We start from the raw sequence: 19215 nt of genomic DNA on the forward strand, positions 1-19215 counted from the left end.
GGATGGCTTCAGGATGATTTAAGCACATTATGTTTATTGTGCATTTTATTTCTATTATTATTAGGTGACACATAATGAAGTAATTATATAGCTCAACATGGTGTATCATCAGTGGGAGCCCCAAGCTTGTTTTCCTGCAACTAGACGGTCCCATCTGGGGGTTGGGAGACAGTGACAGATCAGGTACTAGATTCTCAAAAGGAGCACACAAGCTAGTTCACAATAAATTTTGTGTTCCTATGAGAATCTAATGCCACTGATGGGACAGGAGGCAGAACTCGGGCAATAATGTAAACAACAGAGAGATGATAGAAATACAGATGAAGCTTTGTTCACCCACTGCTCACCTCCTGCTATCCCAGTTCCTAACAGGCCACAGACTGGTACTGGTCCATGGCCCTGAGACTGGGGACCCCTGACATATGAGCACACTGTTAAAGTTAGAACTGAAGCCCTAGAGGGAAAGACAGTAGCTGGCAGCATGTGGATAAGAAAAATGCCTCTTTGGGCAGATCACCTGAGCTCAGAAGTTCAAGATTAGCCTGGCCAACATGGTGAAACCCTGTCTCTACTAAAAATACAAAAAAATGACCCAGGCATGGTGGCAGGCACCTGTAATCCCAGCCACTTGGGAGGCTGAGGCATGAGAATCCTTTGAACCTGGGAGGCAGAGGTTGCAGTAAGCCAAGACGGCACCATTGCACTCTATCCTGGGCAGTAAGAAGGAAACTTCACCTCAAAAAAAAAAAAGAATAAATGCCTCTTAAGATTATCACAAACCAAGAAAGCTTTGTGTATATCAAGGGTAAGCAGGTGGTCACGTCCTCTGAGGAAGTAGGAAGGGCGCGTGGTTACTACTCACACTGTCTGATCCTGTCCCTTCTGATTGACAGGAAGAACCCATCACTTCCCTGGGGAAGGAGCTGCTCCTTTATCCCTGTGGTCAGCAGGACCAGCTGCCTGACTACCTAGAGCTGTTTGAGTGACAGCCTTTAATGGAATCATCCTCATTCTCCAACTGGGCTTTCCCCTGGACAAACACCACGGAAACATTTATGTCTGAAGCCAAAATCACCGTGCAGCAGAGCCAATACTGATCAACCAGAAGTATCCAGGGAGTCCTCATTGACACCTCTCTCCTGCACAAATACTGGAGTTCAATGTTCAATGTCAAGAGAAAATGACCTCTGCTCCTATGCACTTTAAAAGTAAAGGGAGAAGAGTCCCAATTTCAGCAACTACCGATTATGAAGGGTATGACCTTAATGATATACATAAGATAAAGAAGAAATAGAAACCTTTTAGAAATTAAGGTATACTTGAAAACCAGTATCTTTCTGTACTATCAGATGACCCCTGCACTCCCTCTGTCATCTGGAGGTCTTAGGGGCCTGTTGATACAAAGTTCCATGTTGGCTTTGGAATGCTGGCAAAAGCGCCTGTCCTGGCTGAGATGATGCTTGAAACACACCTCACTTATTGTATACGTTGCAACCAGGACGTGAGAGACATAGAAAAACAGAAGTCATGAATGTAAATGGAATGAGAAGTTTTAAAACCTAGGATGAGAAGCTTAACATATATAAAGATACATATGGACTGCAGGAAAGTGAGCAAACATCCCTGAGTTTGTTTCCTTATTCTGGAGCATGGGGCCGGGGCTTGCCTGGCCTCCTCTGGCTCTACTCTAGAGTGCATCAAATGGATAAAGCACCCGTACAAGTATTTTTTTTTTTTTAAATAAATAGTGTATAGGCAAGAACAGAATAAGCAGGCTATTTGGATGCTACTTGTGGTGGAATTGTGTTTCCTCAAAATACTGGTGAAGTCTTAACACCCTATTCCCATGAAATTGATCTTGTTTGGAAATAAATAGGGTCTTTACAGACGTAGTCAAGTTAGGATGAGGTCACACTGGATTAGGGTATGCCCTAATTCCCATGACTTGCATCCTCAGGAGAAGAAAGAGGTTCAGAAATAAATAAAAATGCAGCAGGAAGACGAACAGGGGACAAGAGGCAGATTGCAGTGATGCAAGGGAAGGGACACCAGCAGAAGCCAGGAGAGAGGAATGGGACAGGTTTGCCCCAGAGCCTTAGAAGGAAGCATGGCCCTGATTTCAGAATTCCAGCCTCCACAACTGGGAGAATAAATTTCTGTTGCTTTAAGCTGCTGAGTTCATGCTGATTTGTTACTACAACCCCAGAAAGCTAATACAGTCGTTTACATAATTATGTAACCTGACACACAAGATCGACCCATTCATTGCTGCCCCATCCACCATTCTCATAATGAAGTAGATATGGGATATAAGAAAAACCTGGGCCGGGCGCAGTGGCTCACGCCTGTAATCCCAACACTTTGGGAGGCCAAGGCGGGCAGATCATGAGGTCAAGAGATCGAGACCATCCTCACCATGATGAAACCCTGTCTCTACTAAAAATACAAAAATTAGCCGGGTGTGGTGGCATGCACCTGTAGTCCCAGCTACTTGCGAGGCTGAGAAGAAGTTCCCAGTTACTGGGAAAGAATCACTTGAACCCAGGAGGCGGAGGTTGCAGTGAGCCGAGATTGCGCCATTGCACTCCAGCCTGGCAACAGAGCAAGACTTCGTTTCAAAAAAACGAAAAGAAAGAAAGAAAGAAAAACCTTCCAGCCAGTTCTCTTTAGCCCTGGGTCACATATTTCTCCAATCAGGAATCATATGCCCTGCTGCACCCCAACCTGCCACCTCCCTTGGTCCAGTCCCAATCAGGGGGATAGCCTCTGAGCCACTGGAGATCACTTTTCTGGGAGGATGGCCTAACTCTGTAGGTCAGCACTCTTTTTATATTGCCTTTTGATGAAAGCAGAATGATATAGCAGTGTGATTACGAGCTTGTTGCTTGCATACAGCACTCACTGACTATAAAATGTAACCAGAGAAGGGGATGGTTGGTGTGTGTATTCTAATGAGAAAATATGATGATGATTTTTAGAGACAGGGTCTTGCTCTGATACCCTGGCTGGAGCACACTAGTGAGATCATGGCTCACTTCAAACTTGAACTCCTGGCCTCAAGCAATCCTCCTGCCTCAGTCTACCAAAATGCTAGGATTACACATGTGAGATACTATGCCAGGCCGAGATAGCTTTTAAGCATAAATCATTGTTTAACTTTTTCTTGAAATGTTCCATGTGGTTTATGCTGTTTACTGTAAGGACCCATCTCTTAGCTTTTGTTTCTATGATTCAATAATCATGGCATTATTGCAAAACTTATCTGTTCCCACCATTTACTGTGTCATCTTGAACAGGACGTTTTCTCTCTCTGAGCCTCATTTTTTTTTGCTTCTGAACAAAAACTGTGATTTAACTGGGTGATCTTTATTATTTTCATCCAATTCTGAAATTTTAAGTTTCCAGTGCTTCTCACTGGAATGAATGGAAAGTACCCCCTTCTCACAAATACTTAGGAAGACGTAAGATTCCAGGAACACACTGGTGTCGTACTTTGGGAGGCCGACGTGGGTGGATCACAAGGTCAGGAGTTCAAGACCAGCCAGGACAACATGGTAAAACCCTGTCTTTACTAAAAATACAAAAATTAGCTGGGCATGGTGGCATGTACCTGTAATCTCAGCTTCTTGGGAGGCTGAAGCAGAAGAATTGCTTGAATCTGGAAGGCGGAGGTTGCAGTGAGCTGGGATCACACCACTGCACTCCAATCTGGGTGACAGGGCAAGACTCTTGTCTTGGAAAAAAAAAAAGGTTCCGGTACCATTTTGTGTCTACAGTTATCTTACATGAAATAAGCGTGGCCATATCCAGATATAACTACACAAAGCAACATCCTACTAAAAGAAGATTTAGAAGATGATTTAGAAAACAGGAAGTGACCCAACTGAATTAATCCACTATTACAAAGGGGAGCAGATGTGGATTCTGGACTAGTTTATCCTGTTGCTTGCTGATAGAGGCATACACTCTCCGGTGTTGGATGAGATGATGGTATGAGTAATACTTAAAATTCTTAGAATGGTTTACAGATTTCAGAAACTGATTTCAGCTGAATGGGGTTCAGGAGGCCTGAATTCTCACCCTAGCTTGCTGTGCTCTCAGTGCTGCCTATGTCTGTCCTGAGTTATGGTCTAAGGTGAAGATGTCCAAACTCTGATCCTGGTCTCCTCCTCAAGCCCAGCCCCTTGACCTGCCTGCCCAAGGTTTCTGGGTCTGGGATGTTGCCCTCATGTTACTGATTAGGTTCTCAAGCCTAGGGGCTCTGGTCTGCAGAGCCTGGCTCCCTGGGACTGTGCCCAAATGCTACTCCTTGTACATCTAGGTTCTTCTCTCCCCCGACTCGCAATACAATTCTGAAATCTTTTTCCTTGTCATCTAAGATTTTCTGGCTGCCGCCATATTTCCAGATGTTCACAGACACATCAAGCCTCTATCAGGTCATCTGCAAGGCCCCTGCTTCTGGCCTCCTGCTCTACTCTGCTGCAGTAGGATGCCTGAACCCAGGATTTTGAGACCAGCCTGGACCACATAGTGAGACCCCATCTCTACAAAAAAGACAAAAATTAGCCAGGCATGGTTGGCATGTGCCTGTAGTCCCACCTACTCAGGAGGCTGAGGCTGGAGGATCACTGAAGCCCAAGAGTTTGAGGCTGCAATGAGCTATGATTGTACCACTGTACTCCAGCCTGGGTGACAGAGTGAGACCCTGTCTCTAACAATAAAGACAAAAGACAAAAGAAAGTAAGCTCTCTATAACTAGTAATTGGATGATTGCATTTCCCTTTTCCCAATGAATTACGAGTCCAAAAAAGCCAGGAGTCTTCCACTCCAACCTTCCCCTTTTTCAACTCAGTTTATGTAACCAGTGGGCTTTGTATCCCCTATCTTTGTTTCCTAGAATTTCTTGGATGAATTTTAAGAAGGAAAGGGAAACTTCTGAAGAGTATGGGATATAATGACAAACCACACAATACATTCATTTACCAGTTGACCTACAGAGAAGCGGCTCACTTGGTCTGTATCTGAAGTGCCAGAGAGGGGCCTTTTTCTAATGTCTGATTTTGACAATTGCCAAACTAGTAGTAACCAGTTTTTACCCCCAAATCAGCAATGGTTAAAATTGGCTTTGTTGCCCTGGGATTCCTGATTACAAATCCCCAAGTATTTGCCTCCTGTTTGGACCAGGAGACGTAACAAACTCAGCTCCCTCTGGAATGAACTCCGCCTGTCTCCCAGCTAGGACAGGCAATGCCCTTGCCAAGCAAGCTCCCCCACATTCTGTCCTCCTCAGTCTAAATCAGCTTTGCCTTTTCTTTAACTGGAGGGATGTTTCTTGATGACATCTTGCCACCAATGGAGTCGAGATCCTGGGAGCCCTCCATGGCCCTGCACCTCAATAACCAAACAGAATAGCAAATGCCTTGTCTTCTAGGGGTGCCCTTCCAATGGTGTGGCAGCGCTAGAAAAAAGCTTCCCAACCAGGCCACACCCTGCTGCTCCTGGCAGCCCCACATGCCAGGGCTGTGATTGTGACATAACTTCATTTGAGGCTAATAAAGAACAAGTTATGCCCTCATACCCTGGGGTGACTGTGGAGGCTGGAGAAGGTTTTTGAAGGAGCACAGTCCTACTGCTCTCCCCAGACCAATGCCCACCTTTCTCAGGCTGTGACCTTCCCCAAGGCAGCCCTGCCCTCTCCTGCCCACACTCCCCTACGGTTTCATAGGGCTTCTTTCTAGAATAGCAAACAAGCCAGACACAGCTGAGGAGACACTGAGGGTGACTACTGCAGAGGGCATGTTCGAAGGAGCATGCACAGTTTGAAAGGCACCTCTGCAGACAGGAACGAACATATTCTGTATGTTGAATAAAAACTCCCATCAAAACCCTCCAACCAACTGGCACCATCCCCATCGTTTTTGGCAGCAACAGCAAAGCACTGAGCCCTGCCAGGAGAAACAGCTTTGAATTAAAATATAAAGCTAATCAGAATATGGATCACACAAAGCTGCCAGCTATTTGATGTATGTGGGGAGTAAAATACCCCTGCCCTGCTAAGAAACTGCCCAAGGTCATTATCTCTAATCAGTAGTTCTCAGAAACAGTATCAAGTCTTTTTTTTTTTTTTTTTTTTTAAAAAAAAAGCAAGTATTTCTACCTGCTGTCCCCTCCTACTCAAATCAAATCACTTTCAATGTAGCATGCTGGAATCCTGTATGAGAGCCAGATTCCAGGGCTTTGATCCCAACACTGCTGGTCATTGCACAGAGGCTGGAAGGTGCCACCAAGTGCCTTAGCTGTTCCTGGATCACTGTGTTAGCAGGTTCTCCTTCCTTATTAGATTTCTCAGGTGGGACTAGAGAGCAGAGAAACGGTGGGAAACCAAGGAACAAAAAGAACAGGCTGGGGACTCACCCTAGGCCGTAGCTCGTTCCCACAGACCTTCCAATCCATCTGGAGCTGGCCATGTGATGGGTCATGGTTAGAGGCAATGACAGTCATATGAGCTCTGAAGCTGGCTACTTGCTGGCTGGATCCCTGGGCAAGCTCTTCAACATTTCTGACCCTCATTTTCTGCACCTGGAAAATGAAAGTAATGACATTATCTAGCTTAAAAGGTTGGGGTTATGAATATAAGGTTCCTAGCTATGATCCTGACTTCAAAAACCTGTAAAGCCTCCCAACTGCCTAGGGGGGCATCAACTCCATATTACTGAGCCTGGAATGTAAGGTAGAAATGACCCATTAAATTTCACCCTTCTAGTGACACTTCTCCTCAGATAAAGCTTTCAGAATGACAAAAACGACAGTGTTCCCAATGGCTTCATAATCTTTACTGTATAGTCCATAATGGCCATCTGATTATTTCCAAGTAGTAGCGGGCATACCAAGAAGCTTAACAGACACTGTCAGATACACAGTTGTACGTGAGGAATTGTGTTGAATACTAATAACTAAATACCTACAGTGTACCTGACATGTCCTAAGTGTTTCATACATATAAACCCATTTAATCTTTAAAACAATTGTGTGATATACAGGGGATTGCATCCATCACCCTGAATGAGGAGACCAAGGTACAGAGATGTTGGGGGACTCCTTTAAGATCATGTAAGTTGCAAGTGAAATAACTGGAATTTGAACTCAGGTTGCCTGGCTGGGAAAACTATGATATCAGCTACTATACTGCACTGAACCTTGATTAGATACAATTAGATAGGAGGATTTTTCCTGCAACAAAGACATTAGTAAAATTAGTTTTTGGGTAGCTATTTTCCTAGGCCTGAGCATCACTGATGTGGAAAGGGGCAGTCGACCACATTTACAAATACAAAGAGGGGCTAGGAAGTAGATGAATGCAGAAAAGACAGAGCCCAGGGAGCCCAGGTATGTCACTTGGAGGCAATGATGTGTGGATAAATATTTAACAATGGGCCACACCTAGGGGCCTGGGGGTGGTGAGGATGGCTGATCTGCAGCATTTGCCGGTTGCCAGTTTCCAGGGTGTAAATACTTCCACCAGGATGGAATCCAAGCTACCAGCTTCTCAACACAGAGTGAGGACTGGGAAAAAATGCTTAAAACTGGCTCCCACGATGCTATACCAGTACACTACTGCCTGCAGGAGACCCCCATATATTAGAGAGCCCAGTTCAGTAAACTGAACTGCACTACTCACTGGGCAATTTAGGGATAGGAACAGAGAGAGTAGAGACTCACTGCTTCTTCAGCATCATCCTTGTGCACGTGCAATGGGACTGGATTCTTCAAACCGTTGTTCCAGTACTGCTTTCCTTTGCCGAGTTTAAATTCCAGCCTCCGAATTCTAATGTTTTAGTGGGCCCTTCTACAACCCTTCTCTTACACACATCTTGGCAGGCAATGGGGGTATTCTCCTCTAGCACGTTGTTGAAGAGGGTCTCTACCCTTTGATAAAACTGTTTTACCTGAATAAGCTTTAAAAAAGAAAGACAGACCATAGTTTAATATGATGCTGTTTCATCTGCTCTTCAGCTACTCTCCACAAGTTAAAAAAAAAAAAAATTCTTAGCTACACAGCCATGAAAAACAACAAAATCACGTCTTTTGGAGCAACATGGATGGAACAGGAGACTATTATCCTAAGCGAATTAACACAGGAACAGAAAAGCAAACACTGCATGTTCTCACTTTTAAGTGGGAGCTAAATGATAAGAACCCATGAAAACAAAGAAAGGAACAAAAGACACCAGGGCCTACCTGAGGGTGGACTGTGGGAGGAGGGTGAGGATTGAAAAACAACAGGTACTGCGCTTATTACACAGGTGACAGAAGAATCTGCACACCAAACCCCCGCAACACACATTTTAACCATGTAACGAATCTGCATAGGTAACCCCTAAAAAGTTGGAAAGAAAAAAAATGACAGATACAGGTGAGGGGACGGAAGGAAGCAAAGCACACTGCCATGTGTGTACCTATGCAACAATCTTGCATGTTCATCACATGTACCCCAAAACCTAAAATGCAATAAAAAAAAAAATTAAAAAAAAAAACAAAAAACAATTCTTACCTCTGTGTTGGGCATCTGTGGTCTGCAATTTAAACAAGTACAAATGGCTGATGAGCCCAGAGTATAGTGTGGATGGTGCCCAGTTCCACAGTCAAAATATTGAATTGCCACTGCCAGTCTTGTTAGAAATGCATCCTCCTGGCCAGGTGTGGTGGCTCACACCTGTAATCCTAGCACTTTGGGAGACCAAGGTGGGCAGATCACCTTTGGTCGGGAGTTCAAGACCAGCCTGACCAACACAGAGAAACCCCGTCTCTACTAAAAATACAAAATTAGCTGGATGTGGTGGCACATGCCTGTAATCCCAGCTACTCAGGAGGCTAACGCAGGAGAATCCCTTGAACCTGGGAGGTGGAGGTTGTAGTGACTTGAGATCACACCATTGCACTGTAGCCTGGGCAACAAGAGTGAAACTCTGTCTCAAAAGAAAGAAAGAAAGAAAATGCATCCTCCTGACACTGGGAGGATATGGGCGAGAGCATGCAGGTCAGTCACCACAAATCCATCAGAACCACAGCAGAGACAGGCAAGTCCTCAAATCACTAGTATCATCAGAGCATGTGAAAAAAATACATATTTTTGAGACTGTGTCTCACTCTATTGCCCAGGCTGGAGTGCAGTGGTGCAATCAGGACTTGCTGTAACCTTGACCACCTGGGCTCAAGTGATCCTCCCACCTCAGCCTCCTGAGTAGTTGGGACTACAAGTATGTACCATCACACCTAATTTTGTAATTTATTTTTTGTAGACATAGGGTCTCACTATGTTGTTCAGTCTCATCTCAGACTCCCAGGCTCAAGCGATCCTCCCACCTTGGCCTCCCAAAGTGCTGTGATTACAGGCATTAGAGACAGTGCCCAGCCACATATGACAATATTAAGCACAGAATTGAAAGAGGCCTTGGAAATCATTTCTCAATTTCCTCTAATGAAAACAGACATTAGTGTATAAGTAATTCAGATTTTTCATTATGGTTCTCTTCTCCCTCTAGCCCAGGGTTTCTTAACCAGGGGTGATTTCCCCTCTAAGCACATTTGAACATGACTGAAGACACTGGTTGTCAAAATTGGGTGGGTTGTCAAAACTCCTGGCCTCTAGTGTGTAGAGGTCAGGCATGTGGTTAAACATCCCACAGTACACAAGACAGCCCCCCACAGCAAAGAGTTACCTAGCCTAAACAGTCAGTAGTGCCAAGGCTGAGAAACCCTGGTCCCTGCACAAAATATTGTTTCCAAAAACTAAACAAAATGGCATTCTTACTCACAAAGCAGTCATATCCATTAATTATATTTTATTAGCTGTGCAATACCACCTTCCATTTGTGGCCAGTGTTTTAATTAAATTTTATAAACTACCAGTACAAATCAATACAATGCATTTTTTTTTTTAAACACACCAACAGCTTGAATGTTCTTGAAGCTTTTAAACAATGAGTTTACTGTGGGCAAACAGAAGGCAAGGACTCAAAGAGATAATTAGCTCATGCATGTGGTGCTGGCTAATAAATAATTTCCACATGAATGTAGAAACCACTGTATGTGAACTGTATTTATTTTTAAAAAATAGTTTGAAATGGTAATAAAATGCAATTTTCAGAAGCGTCTTGGTGATCGAGAACTGCTTAATTTAAAAAATAATTAAGTTACTTCCACCTGGCCTGGGGTGGATGAACATGTAGCAAAAACTTCCATCCCCCTAGATTCTGGCCAATGGATTGATCTTTCACAAAATATATAGATATATTTTTCTCCATTTCTTCTATGGAAGCCAGAAGCCAGGAGAAGCACCCTGCTTTGAAAAGAGATTGTTTGGTTCACACGGTATGCTTTGGTTTATTTAAACAGGTAAGAAAGTAGTCCCCACTTCAAAGGAGAAAATGTGTTTTCTGACTTTTAGATACACTGCAGTATCACCAGTCTGAACGAAATTCCTTTTCTGTCAAGAAGAAAGTGTCATTTTATTTTCCTCCAGTGTTCAGTCGCTCCTCTTCGAAAATACTCTTCAGATCAAAGTATCTATATGTCTCTATCAGTAGCCAAACCATTTCTTCTATATGACTCAAGGTCTGACATTCAGTGCCTGACAGAATCAGTATTTGGCATGTCCTTGGATGTGGAATCAGTTTGATGCTTTGAACTTAAAGTTCTCATGATGCATCTAAAAATGTCTTCTTAAAAAATATAAAAAGGTAGGCTAACTTGTGCTCTCTTGTAAGGCTTGCAAAGTGGTAATTAAATAAGCAGACTATAACTCACAAGCAAAAACAAAGTGCATTTTTAAATACAAGAAACAAATGGAGACAGTTAAAAGGACAGCCAAAAAGATAAGCAGATGATTTTTGGTTAATCTTGGGGGAACACGACACGATATTTACAATTTCTTTTCTGGTCCATTTGATTTTGCTTAATGTACTCACAAGGATCATAATAAGCATATCTTCTCTCCTGCTTTCTGATATTTTAGCATTCCTAGAAACTGAAGCCCTGCTGATAGGATCACTCATCACAGGAGGAGAAATAGCTTGCCTTTCACGCTAATGAACTTTTTACAAAACTGCTCTTAAATCATGAATATTTCAATAAGCACACAAAACAATAGGTCTCAGTTTGCTGTAAGCACCATCACAACCTCCACACCATCAGGCTTATAATCTCACAAGCATTCTGCCTTTGTCAGACATTTCACAGGGTGCAACTGGGCTACTTTTGCAGGCAAAGTGGAGATTTTGATTTCTGCTGTAAAAAGCTGAACAGAGAGAAAATGGAGGCTCTCTCATCTCTAACTCATCAGTCCAATTCTTTTATCACCCTTTATGGAAGTCTTTTGTTTGTTGCAGCCACTTTCAGTAATTGCAAAAGGAAAGAAAAAAATGTCTCCAACCATCCGTCCCTGGGAACTCATGTTTTTTTGCTACTTGTCTTCTGTTTCTGTTTGCGAAGGTGCGCCTCTATCTCGTGCCTGAATACCAGCATGCCCAGCTGCCCGTGGGATGCCTCATTCATAGCCTTGGACTGCATACACATCTTGTACTGCTCCGGGGTCAGCTCATCCATGCAGCGCTTCTCATGCCAGAGGTGGAAGAGTCCTCGCACGGGTGTCCGCACCACTATGAGGTTGCTGTGAAGATACTTGCGATAAAGGTGCACATCCTCTCCGCCCCAGCCTTTGATGTCCAGATCAAACCCACCTGTCAGGAGAGAACACACTGTTGAATCATGCTGCACTGACCTGTTTTGCTTCTCTGAGTTGCACAAGCACCAAACTTTTCATTAAAACATGATTGGGGGGATGTATGCTTCACCACCCCTCCGAGGTATGAGAGTGTCCACCAGAGTCAGAGACCCCAGGAATTCCCCAACAAAGACAAATATCATGGCAGACAGCACCAACTTCTTCAGGTGACAGGACCTCCAATAAAATCCAAGCATTTGCCTGCATTAAAGAGATGCTAATGAGTAGCCCCAGACTTTTGGTTAATGGGTATAAAAATAAGATCTAGCATTTGGTAGCACAATAAGATGACTTACTGTGATTATCAATCAGCTATTGTTAACAATAATTTATTGCATATTTAAAAATAACTACAGGAGTGATAAATATAATACATATTTGAGATGATGGGTACCTCCAATGACCCTGATGTGATGATTACACATGTATACCTGCATCAAAACATCACATGTATCCCATAAATATATACTATATGTACCTATAATAATTAAAACTACAGCTTGAAACCTCTGAAGGCAAATTCTTGTGCTTCTGTTAGGATGTGATCTTCTCATGTCCTTGCAAACAGAGAAGAAAACAGGGGCTTCTGGTGTGATGGAGTGAAAGAGGATCTCGGTGTGAAAAAGTCACATCCCCCCAAAGCACTATTCATTTCATAGGCTGCAGTGGTCCTGAAAAGCTGCATGTGATTCCACCACAGGCTGGTGAAATTAGTCATCTAAAAGGGACTGGCCTCACAGTCAATCCTGAAGTTCTACTAAAAAAAAAAAAAAAAAAAAACTTCATGTCAAGGGAACAGTTTCTTTAAGCGAAAATCTTTAGAAAAATTTTAATTTTTATTTATTTTTTTGAGACAGAGTCTTGCTCTGTCACCCAGGCTGGAGTGCAGTGACATGAGCTCAGCTCACTGCAACCTCCACCTCCTGGGTTCAAGCAATTCTTTTGCCTCAGCCTTCAGAGTAGCTGGGATTACAGGCACGCATCACCATGCCTGGCTAACTTTTGCATTTTTTAGTAGAGATGGGGTTTCGCCATTTTGGCCATGCTGGTCTTGAACTCCTGGCCTCAAGTGATTCGCCCACCTCAGCCTCTCAAAGTACTGGGATTACAGGCAGCAGCCACCACACTCAGCCTAGAAAAAATTTTAAATGTCCTATTTGGAAAGCTGATTTTCACATCACCATTTAGGAATATTTCTCTTATATGTGTCCAAGAACACGTGCTGTGAGCTGCTCAGTGTCTGCCAGGCACCCACCACACAGAGACTGCATCCCAAGTGCTCTGCTCCTAACAGGACTTGACTTCAACTTGTTTTTTTCTTTAATCTGGTGATTTCCTTGAGGATTCTGTAGTCCTTGTAGTTCACTTTATCTTCAAGCAAAACATGGGGTTACCCCTCCTCCCCAATTTTAAAATGAGAAGCGTTAGGCCTTGGACCTGAGGGGGAGTTGCCTAGAAGCCAGTGAGACCAGCGGCTCCCAGGGGACCTGGGGATGAGACGCTCCAGGCCACCCTGAGGGCAGGGTCCCTCTGACTCCACAGAGTCTCTGGGTCCAGTCTGAGCACCTGCACCTGAGATCAAGGTTTACTGCCATGTTCATTCAAACCCAGGTCACGCATAATCTGCAACTTTATCCCTTCAGAGATCCCAGAGTCAGTATCGCTACGGAAAGATGAGGTGGCATTTCCAAGGGGAACAGAGGGCTCTCTATTCTCATCCTGACTCTACCTCCCACCTGCTGTGAGGCCTGGAAGGGTCTCTCTGCTTTTGAGAGGCTTGGTCTCCTCACCTGAATCCCAAGGGCCTTTTTTCTCTGTGCTCTAGAAACACACAGGCATGTGCATGTGCGTATATGCATGTGTATGAGTGTGTGTGCATGTGCTCATCTGTATGTGTGCATGTGCTCATCTGTGTGCATGTGTGTGCGTGTATGTGTGTGCATATGCTCATCTGTGTGCATGTGTGTGTGTGCATGTGCTCATCTGTGTGTGTGTGCATGTGTATGAGTGTGTGTGCATGTGCTCATCTGTGTGCATGTGTGTGTGTGCATGTGCCCATCTGTGTGTGTGTGTGTGCACGTGCTCATCTGTATGTGTATGTGCTCACCTGTGTATGAGTGTGTGTGCTCATCTGTGTGTACGTGTATGTGCTCATCTGTGTATACGAGTGTGTGTATATGTGCTCATCTGTGTGCATGAGTGTGTATGCATGTGTGTATGAGTGTATGTGCTCATCTACGTGCATGTGTGTGCATGTATGTGTGCATGTGCTCATCTGTGTGCATGTGTGTGCATATGCTCATCTGTGTGCATGAGTGTGTGTGCATGTGTGTATGAATGTGCTCATCTGCGTGCATGTGTGCATGTGTGTGTGCATGTGCTCATCTGTGTGCATGTGTGTGCATGTGTGCATGTATGTGTGCATGTGGTCATCTGTATGAGTGTGTGCATGTGTGTGTGCATGTGCTCATCTGTGTGTATGAGTGTGTGTGCATGTGCTCATCTGTATGTGTGTGCATGTGCTCATCTGTGCGCATGAGTGTGTGTGCATGTGTGTATGAGTGTGTATGCACGTGCCCATCTGTGTATGTGTGTGCATGTGCTCATCTGTATGTGTGTGCATGTGTGCATGAGTGTGTGTGCATGTGCTCATCTGTGTGCATGAGTGTGTGTGCATGTGTGTGTGTGTTGACAGCAACTGCACATTCAGTCAGAGCTTAAAGTCACATCCGGAATTTTGAAGGTTAGCAGAGAGAATTTTGGGTATTTTTGAGTATGTGTTTCCCCCCAATTCCCTTATTTCCCTCATACTCTTACTGGAAAGCTTAGGATGTTCTACAGGAGGCCAGGTGCGTTGGCTCATGTCTATAATCCCAGCAATTTGGGGGGCTGAGTCTGGTGGATCGCCTGCAGTCAGGAATTCAAGATCAGCCTGGCCAACATAGTGAAACCCTATCTCTACTTAAAATACAAAAATTAGCCAAGCATGGTAGCATGCACTTGTAGTCCCAGCTACTCAGGAGACTGAGGCAGGAGAATCACTGAAACCTAAGAGGTGGAGGTTGCCGTGAGATAGCACCACTGCACTCCAGCCTGGGTGACAGAGCAAGGCTCTGTCAAAAAAAAAAAAAAAAAAAAAAAAACGGATATTCTACAGGAGAGGACAGAGAGGCCGGGACCCTCGTGGGAGGAGGCCCTGGAGTGCTGCAAAGCTGCGGGTATGCAATAAGCAGCCTTTAATCTCAGATCAGGTGTCTTATTTGAGGTGACTGAGAGGTGCTGGTGGAGATTATAGGGGCTAAAATGCCACCCACTTCCACGCTTCCTCTTGGTCCAGCCCTTTGTCTATGACATGAGGAACAGCATTTGGTTTTTTGTGATGTGAGGTCTTGCTATGTTGTCCAAGCTGGTCTTGAACTCTTAGCCTCAAGCGATTCTCCCTACTTCAACCTCCCAAAGCACTGGGATTACAGGTGTGAGCCACTGTGCCTAGTCTGTAATAGCTTTTTTTTTAAAGAAAGGCAATGACATGACCTTCCCCACCAGACTCCTTGGAAACCCGACTTGATTCCTTCGAGGCCTGCATGGGCCAGTGGCCTCTGGGTGGCAGTAGAGATGCAGATTTGTCCTACCTATATTGATGAAGTCTGACCGATACTGACACGTCATCCCAAATCCAAAGTCTCTCCAAAATCCAGTTTCCTTCTTTATGACCTACAGAAAAAAAAAAAAAAAAAAAAAAAAAAAAAAAAAAAAAAAAAAAAGCACTGTCATTTCAGGGGGAAGTTTAGGGTGGACAAAAATAGAGTGTTCCCAAACTCCTGTGAACCACTGTGGAGTGTGGAGTGATAAACAGCTTATCCCATCAGTGATCAAAGGCCTCAACTGGTGCAGGCAACGCAGATGGATTTGAGTCCTTGCAGAGTAAGGACTACAGTACACATGCCAGTCCCAAAACAAGCTCTTGTGATTTTTGGCACCTCTGGCTGGAATATTTCTACGGTATAGGTATGAAAACACACACACACACACACACACACACACACACACACACACACAATCAAAAACAAACGGGAGAGTTTTTGTTTGAGCAGTGCCATGGAAAAGCCACTTACGTGCCTAGCCTCACACCAGTGCCAGTGAGAATTGGAAGCTTGAGCCCCTCACACAAGCCTGGGCAGTGATCCAGCAAAGGGCTCAGGAAGTTGAGAAAAGGGATAGAGAACAACTCGGAATTCAGCTGCCCTGGCACGGTCCACACACAGCACTCCCTCAGGGAAGAAAAAGAAATATCTAAGAGACTTCAGTATGTTACCAGCTCTCCAGCTCTGCTAACTCTCGCTTGCTGAGGGAAAGGGCACTGAAAGTCCAGATTCTGAAGAAAGACTCTGTCCATTCATCTTCGTGCTATTTTAAAACCAAACTGCTCTCAAAAGCATCTACTGTGGTGCCAGCCTGCAGGGCTGTGGAGAGGCCATCCAAACACTGCCCGGTCTCTTACTCTGCAAGTAAATTTCCAGTATATTTGCTGAAACAGCAAGCCTTCTAAAAAACCCATGTGTACATATGTATACACATGTATTCAGCTGAGGGAACTCTGGGAACAGTTTTGAGATTTTAGTTGTTTTTCATAATTTATTCCTGCAGTTAACATAAGGTGCCTGGATGAAAGGACATCCCCACAGCCCCTCCCCTGGGAAAAGGCAGAGAGGGCGGCGGCAGATTTCTCTCCCCCACCGTGGATTTCTGTATTTTTTGGGGGGGGACATCTGGCTCTGTTCATTGCTAATTAGAAACAGTGCATGACGTGCGAGAAGCACCAGTCTTGTCCCAGTGTGACCACTGGCTTGCTTTTTCACTTCAGACAGACTCCTTCACTTCTTCATGCATCTATTTTTTTCCCTCTCTAAGGAGGGGGTTGAGCTCCCTCATCCCTTAGGTGTCTTTCAGCTTTCACACCCACGTGTTTAACATATCACTCTTATTCCCTCTTCCTCAAGTTTCACGGCAGGCTAATTACATTGGATAAGTGTCCTGCAGAAGGGCTGATGCATCTCAAACATTCTTTTACTCTGTGAAGTACCTAACAGCCTTATTTTCACCACAACCTAGATGTCACTTCCATTCCCCAGGGAATGGGGACGTGCTGCCACTCTCCCCTGCAAGCATCAGTACTGCCCAAGGAAAGGAAGGACCAAGAGAGGTTCTGTTGGTTAAAGCTGTCCCTAGCAAGTATTCTCCGGTTCTACTTTACAATACAGGATCGTTACACAGTATCTCCCAAATGACTAGGCAATTTCATTAGTATCAACAGGAAAGATTTTGCAAGGCAGGAAAGTCTGGAAAAGTCTCCACAGAGTAATTTTTTTTTTTGAGATGGAATTTCACTCTGTTGCCTGGACTAGAGTGCAATGGTACAATCTGGGCTCACCGCAACCTCTGCCTTCCAGGTTCAAGCGATTCTCCTGCCTCAGCCTTTCGAGTAGCTGAGATTACAGGCATGTGCTACCATGCACATCTAATTTTGTATTTTAGTACAGACAGGGTTTCTCCATGTTGATCAGGCCGGTCTCGAACTCCCAACCTCAGGTGATCTACCCGCCTCAGTCTCCCAAAGTGCTGGGATTACAGGCATGAGCCACCATGCCCAGTAGTTGTTTAAAAAGGAGTAATTGTTTAAAAATGGATTTTGTTCTATCCCTGCCTTACCAGGTACACGGTTTCTGTTACAGCAAATGACCTCATATGCCTTCTGCTGGCAACCTAGACAAATTCCCTAAGCTCATAGGTAAAAATGAAGTCAAAGAGAAATGCCAGTATTCAAACTTGAAATATTTGGCTGAGATATACAAGGAGTTTAAAAAGGAACACGTCAAACAGGAAAAACAATGGGCCAAGCCTTGCGGAGAAAGACAAGCGGGAGGCATCCAGAGACTGGGCTGCATTGTTGGAGGGCCTAACAAGGTTGAACAAGGTGAACGGTGACCCTCACACGGGAACAGCATGACGGAGGCAATCTGGATTATGAGCTGGGGAGTGAGCTGTGTAAACATTTATTAAAGTCGGTTTGGAAGTTGGCAAGCCACAAAAAGCCACTATCTGAAGAGCTTGTTGAAGTTTAGCCTTTGAGGAAAGTGATTTGGTCATGCCCACAGTATGTAATTTCAGGGCAAGACGGAGTTCCCTTAGTGAATGTTCCACTACCCACAGCTGGGCTGAGTTGCTAACTGGAAGGACGCTCTCAATGGGCAGTCTGGCTGAAGTGTGTGCCCTCAAGCACGCAACTGATGACATCACGTTCCCATGTGAAGCGCTGCAACAGTTCCCTAATCCTCAGCCCTATCTAAGGCCTGTTTTCTGCCCCTTGGACTTTCCATGTTCACAGATCTCCAAGGCCAGATACTTGCAGTCCCTCCTGTCTGGGTCACCCTTCACCCACTCATCACTAAGCTCTGCTCCAATGTCACTGCTCAGATGGTCATCCTGACCCTCCTGGCCGGTGTTATGCATCTGCCTCCCAGTGCCACGTGCTGCACTGTCTCCCTGGTTTGTTTTCTCTCTAACAATTCTGGCTTCTGAAATGATCCTGTTGATGCATCTGCTTCTCCGCTCTCTTCAGCCACCAGCCATGGTGAATGTAAGCTCAGGACTTGGTCTTGTTCACGGCTGCATCTCCAGCACACAAAACACACTGTCCAGCACACAGCAGGCACTCAGTAAATACTTCCTCACTGAATGAACCAAGAGCAGTCATAGGGCAGAGATGGTGCCAAGCCAGTGGAAATGGACATGTTGCAAGTAGGAGGTGCTCGCCAGCAAGCGGCCCAACAAAGGCCTGGGAAATGCGTGGCATGAACCTCTGAGAATCCTGTGGCTCTGGACCAAGGGACAAAAATGTTTTCAGCTCCCTGGAGTCTAAGGCCTAGTGTGTGACTTCTTAGAAACTTTGCTGCAGGTGTGAGTAGCTCCACCACTCCGTTCAAGCACTGACAAGTGATGCACCAATGATGTCTGCTACAATAGAGGAGGAAGGAACCCTAAGATGAAGGCGACACTCTTAAAAGAAAAACATCTCTTCCTCCTGTCCTGGATTTCACTGATCTGTTTTCAAGTGCTATCCTCATTTTTTTTTTCCTTTTGAGATGCAGTCTCACTCCGTTACCAGGCTGGAGTGCAGTGGCATGATCTTGGCTCACTTCAACATCTGCCTCTTGAGTTCAAGTGATTCTCATGCCTCAACCTCCTGAATAGCTGGGATTACAAGCATGCACCACCATGCCCAGCTATATTTTTTATATTTTTAGTAAAGAAGGGATTTTGCCATGTTGGCCAGGCTGGTATCAAACTCCTGACCTCAGGTAATCCATCTGCCTCAGCCTCCTAAAGTGCTGGGATTATAGGCATGAGCCACCACACCCAGCCTGCTATCCTCA

The 19215-nt window shown here is 44.8% G+C and overlaps 2 protein-coding genes across 17 annotated transcripts in view; one reads left to right on the forward strand and one right to left on the reverse strand.

Annotated features, from left to right (window-relative positions):
* SH2D4A (SH2 domain containing 4A) overlaps nt 1-2168 on the forward strand; it is an 86949-nt gene extending 84781 nt beyond the window's left edge. For all 6 annotated transcript variants that reach the window (XM_074384025.1, XM_039461121.2, XM_074384026.1 and 3 more), the window contains one exon: nt 894-2168. In XM_074384025.1, the coding sequence (XP_074240126.1) occupies nt 894-986 (93 nt within the window). In that variant the 3' untranslated portion in view covers nt 987-2168. The remainder of the gene's footprint in view (nt 1-893) is intronic.
* CSGALNACT1 (chondroitin sulfate N-acetylgalactosaminyltransferase 1) overlaps nt 1744-19215 on the reverse strand; it is a 379255-nt gene continuing 361783 nt past the window's right edge. For 10 of the 11 annotated variants that reach the window (XM_074384017.1, XM_074384016.1, XM_074384023.1 and 7 more), the window contains 2 exons: nt 15415-15496; nt 10085-11738 (listed from right to left, as the gene is read on the reverse strand). In XM_074384017.1, coding sequence (XP_074240118.1) covers nt 11449-11738; nt 15415-15496 — 372 coding nt within the window. In that variant the 3' untranslated portion in view covers nt 10085-11448. Of the gene's footprint in view, nt 6580-7719; nt 11739-15414; nt 15497-19215 lie in introns of those variants that run through there. The other variant, XR_012513249.1, reaches the window with a different exon arrangement.

The sequence above is a fragment of the Saimiri boliviensis genome, chromosome 13, assembly GCF_048565385.1.
Source record: "Saimiri boliviensis isolate mSaiBol1 chromosome 13, mSaiBol1.pri, whole genome shotgun sequence".
Classification (NCBI taxonomy): Eukaryota; Metazoa; Chordata; class Mammalia; order Primates; family Cebidae; genus Saimiri; species Saimiri boliviensis.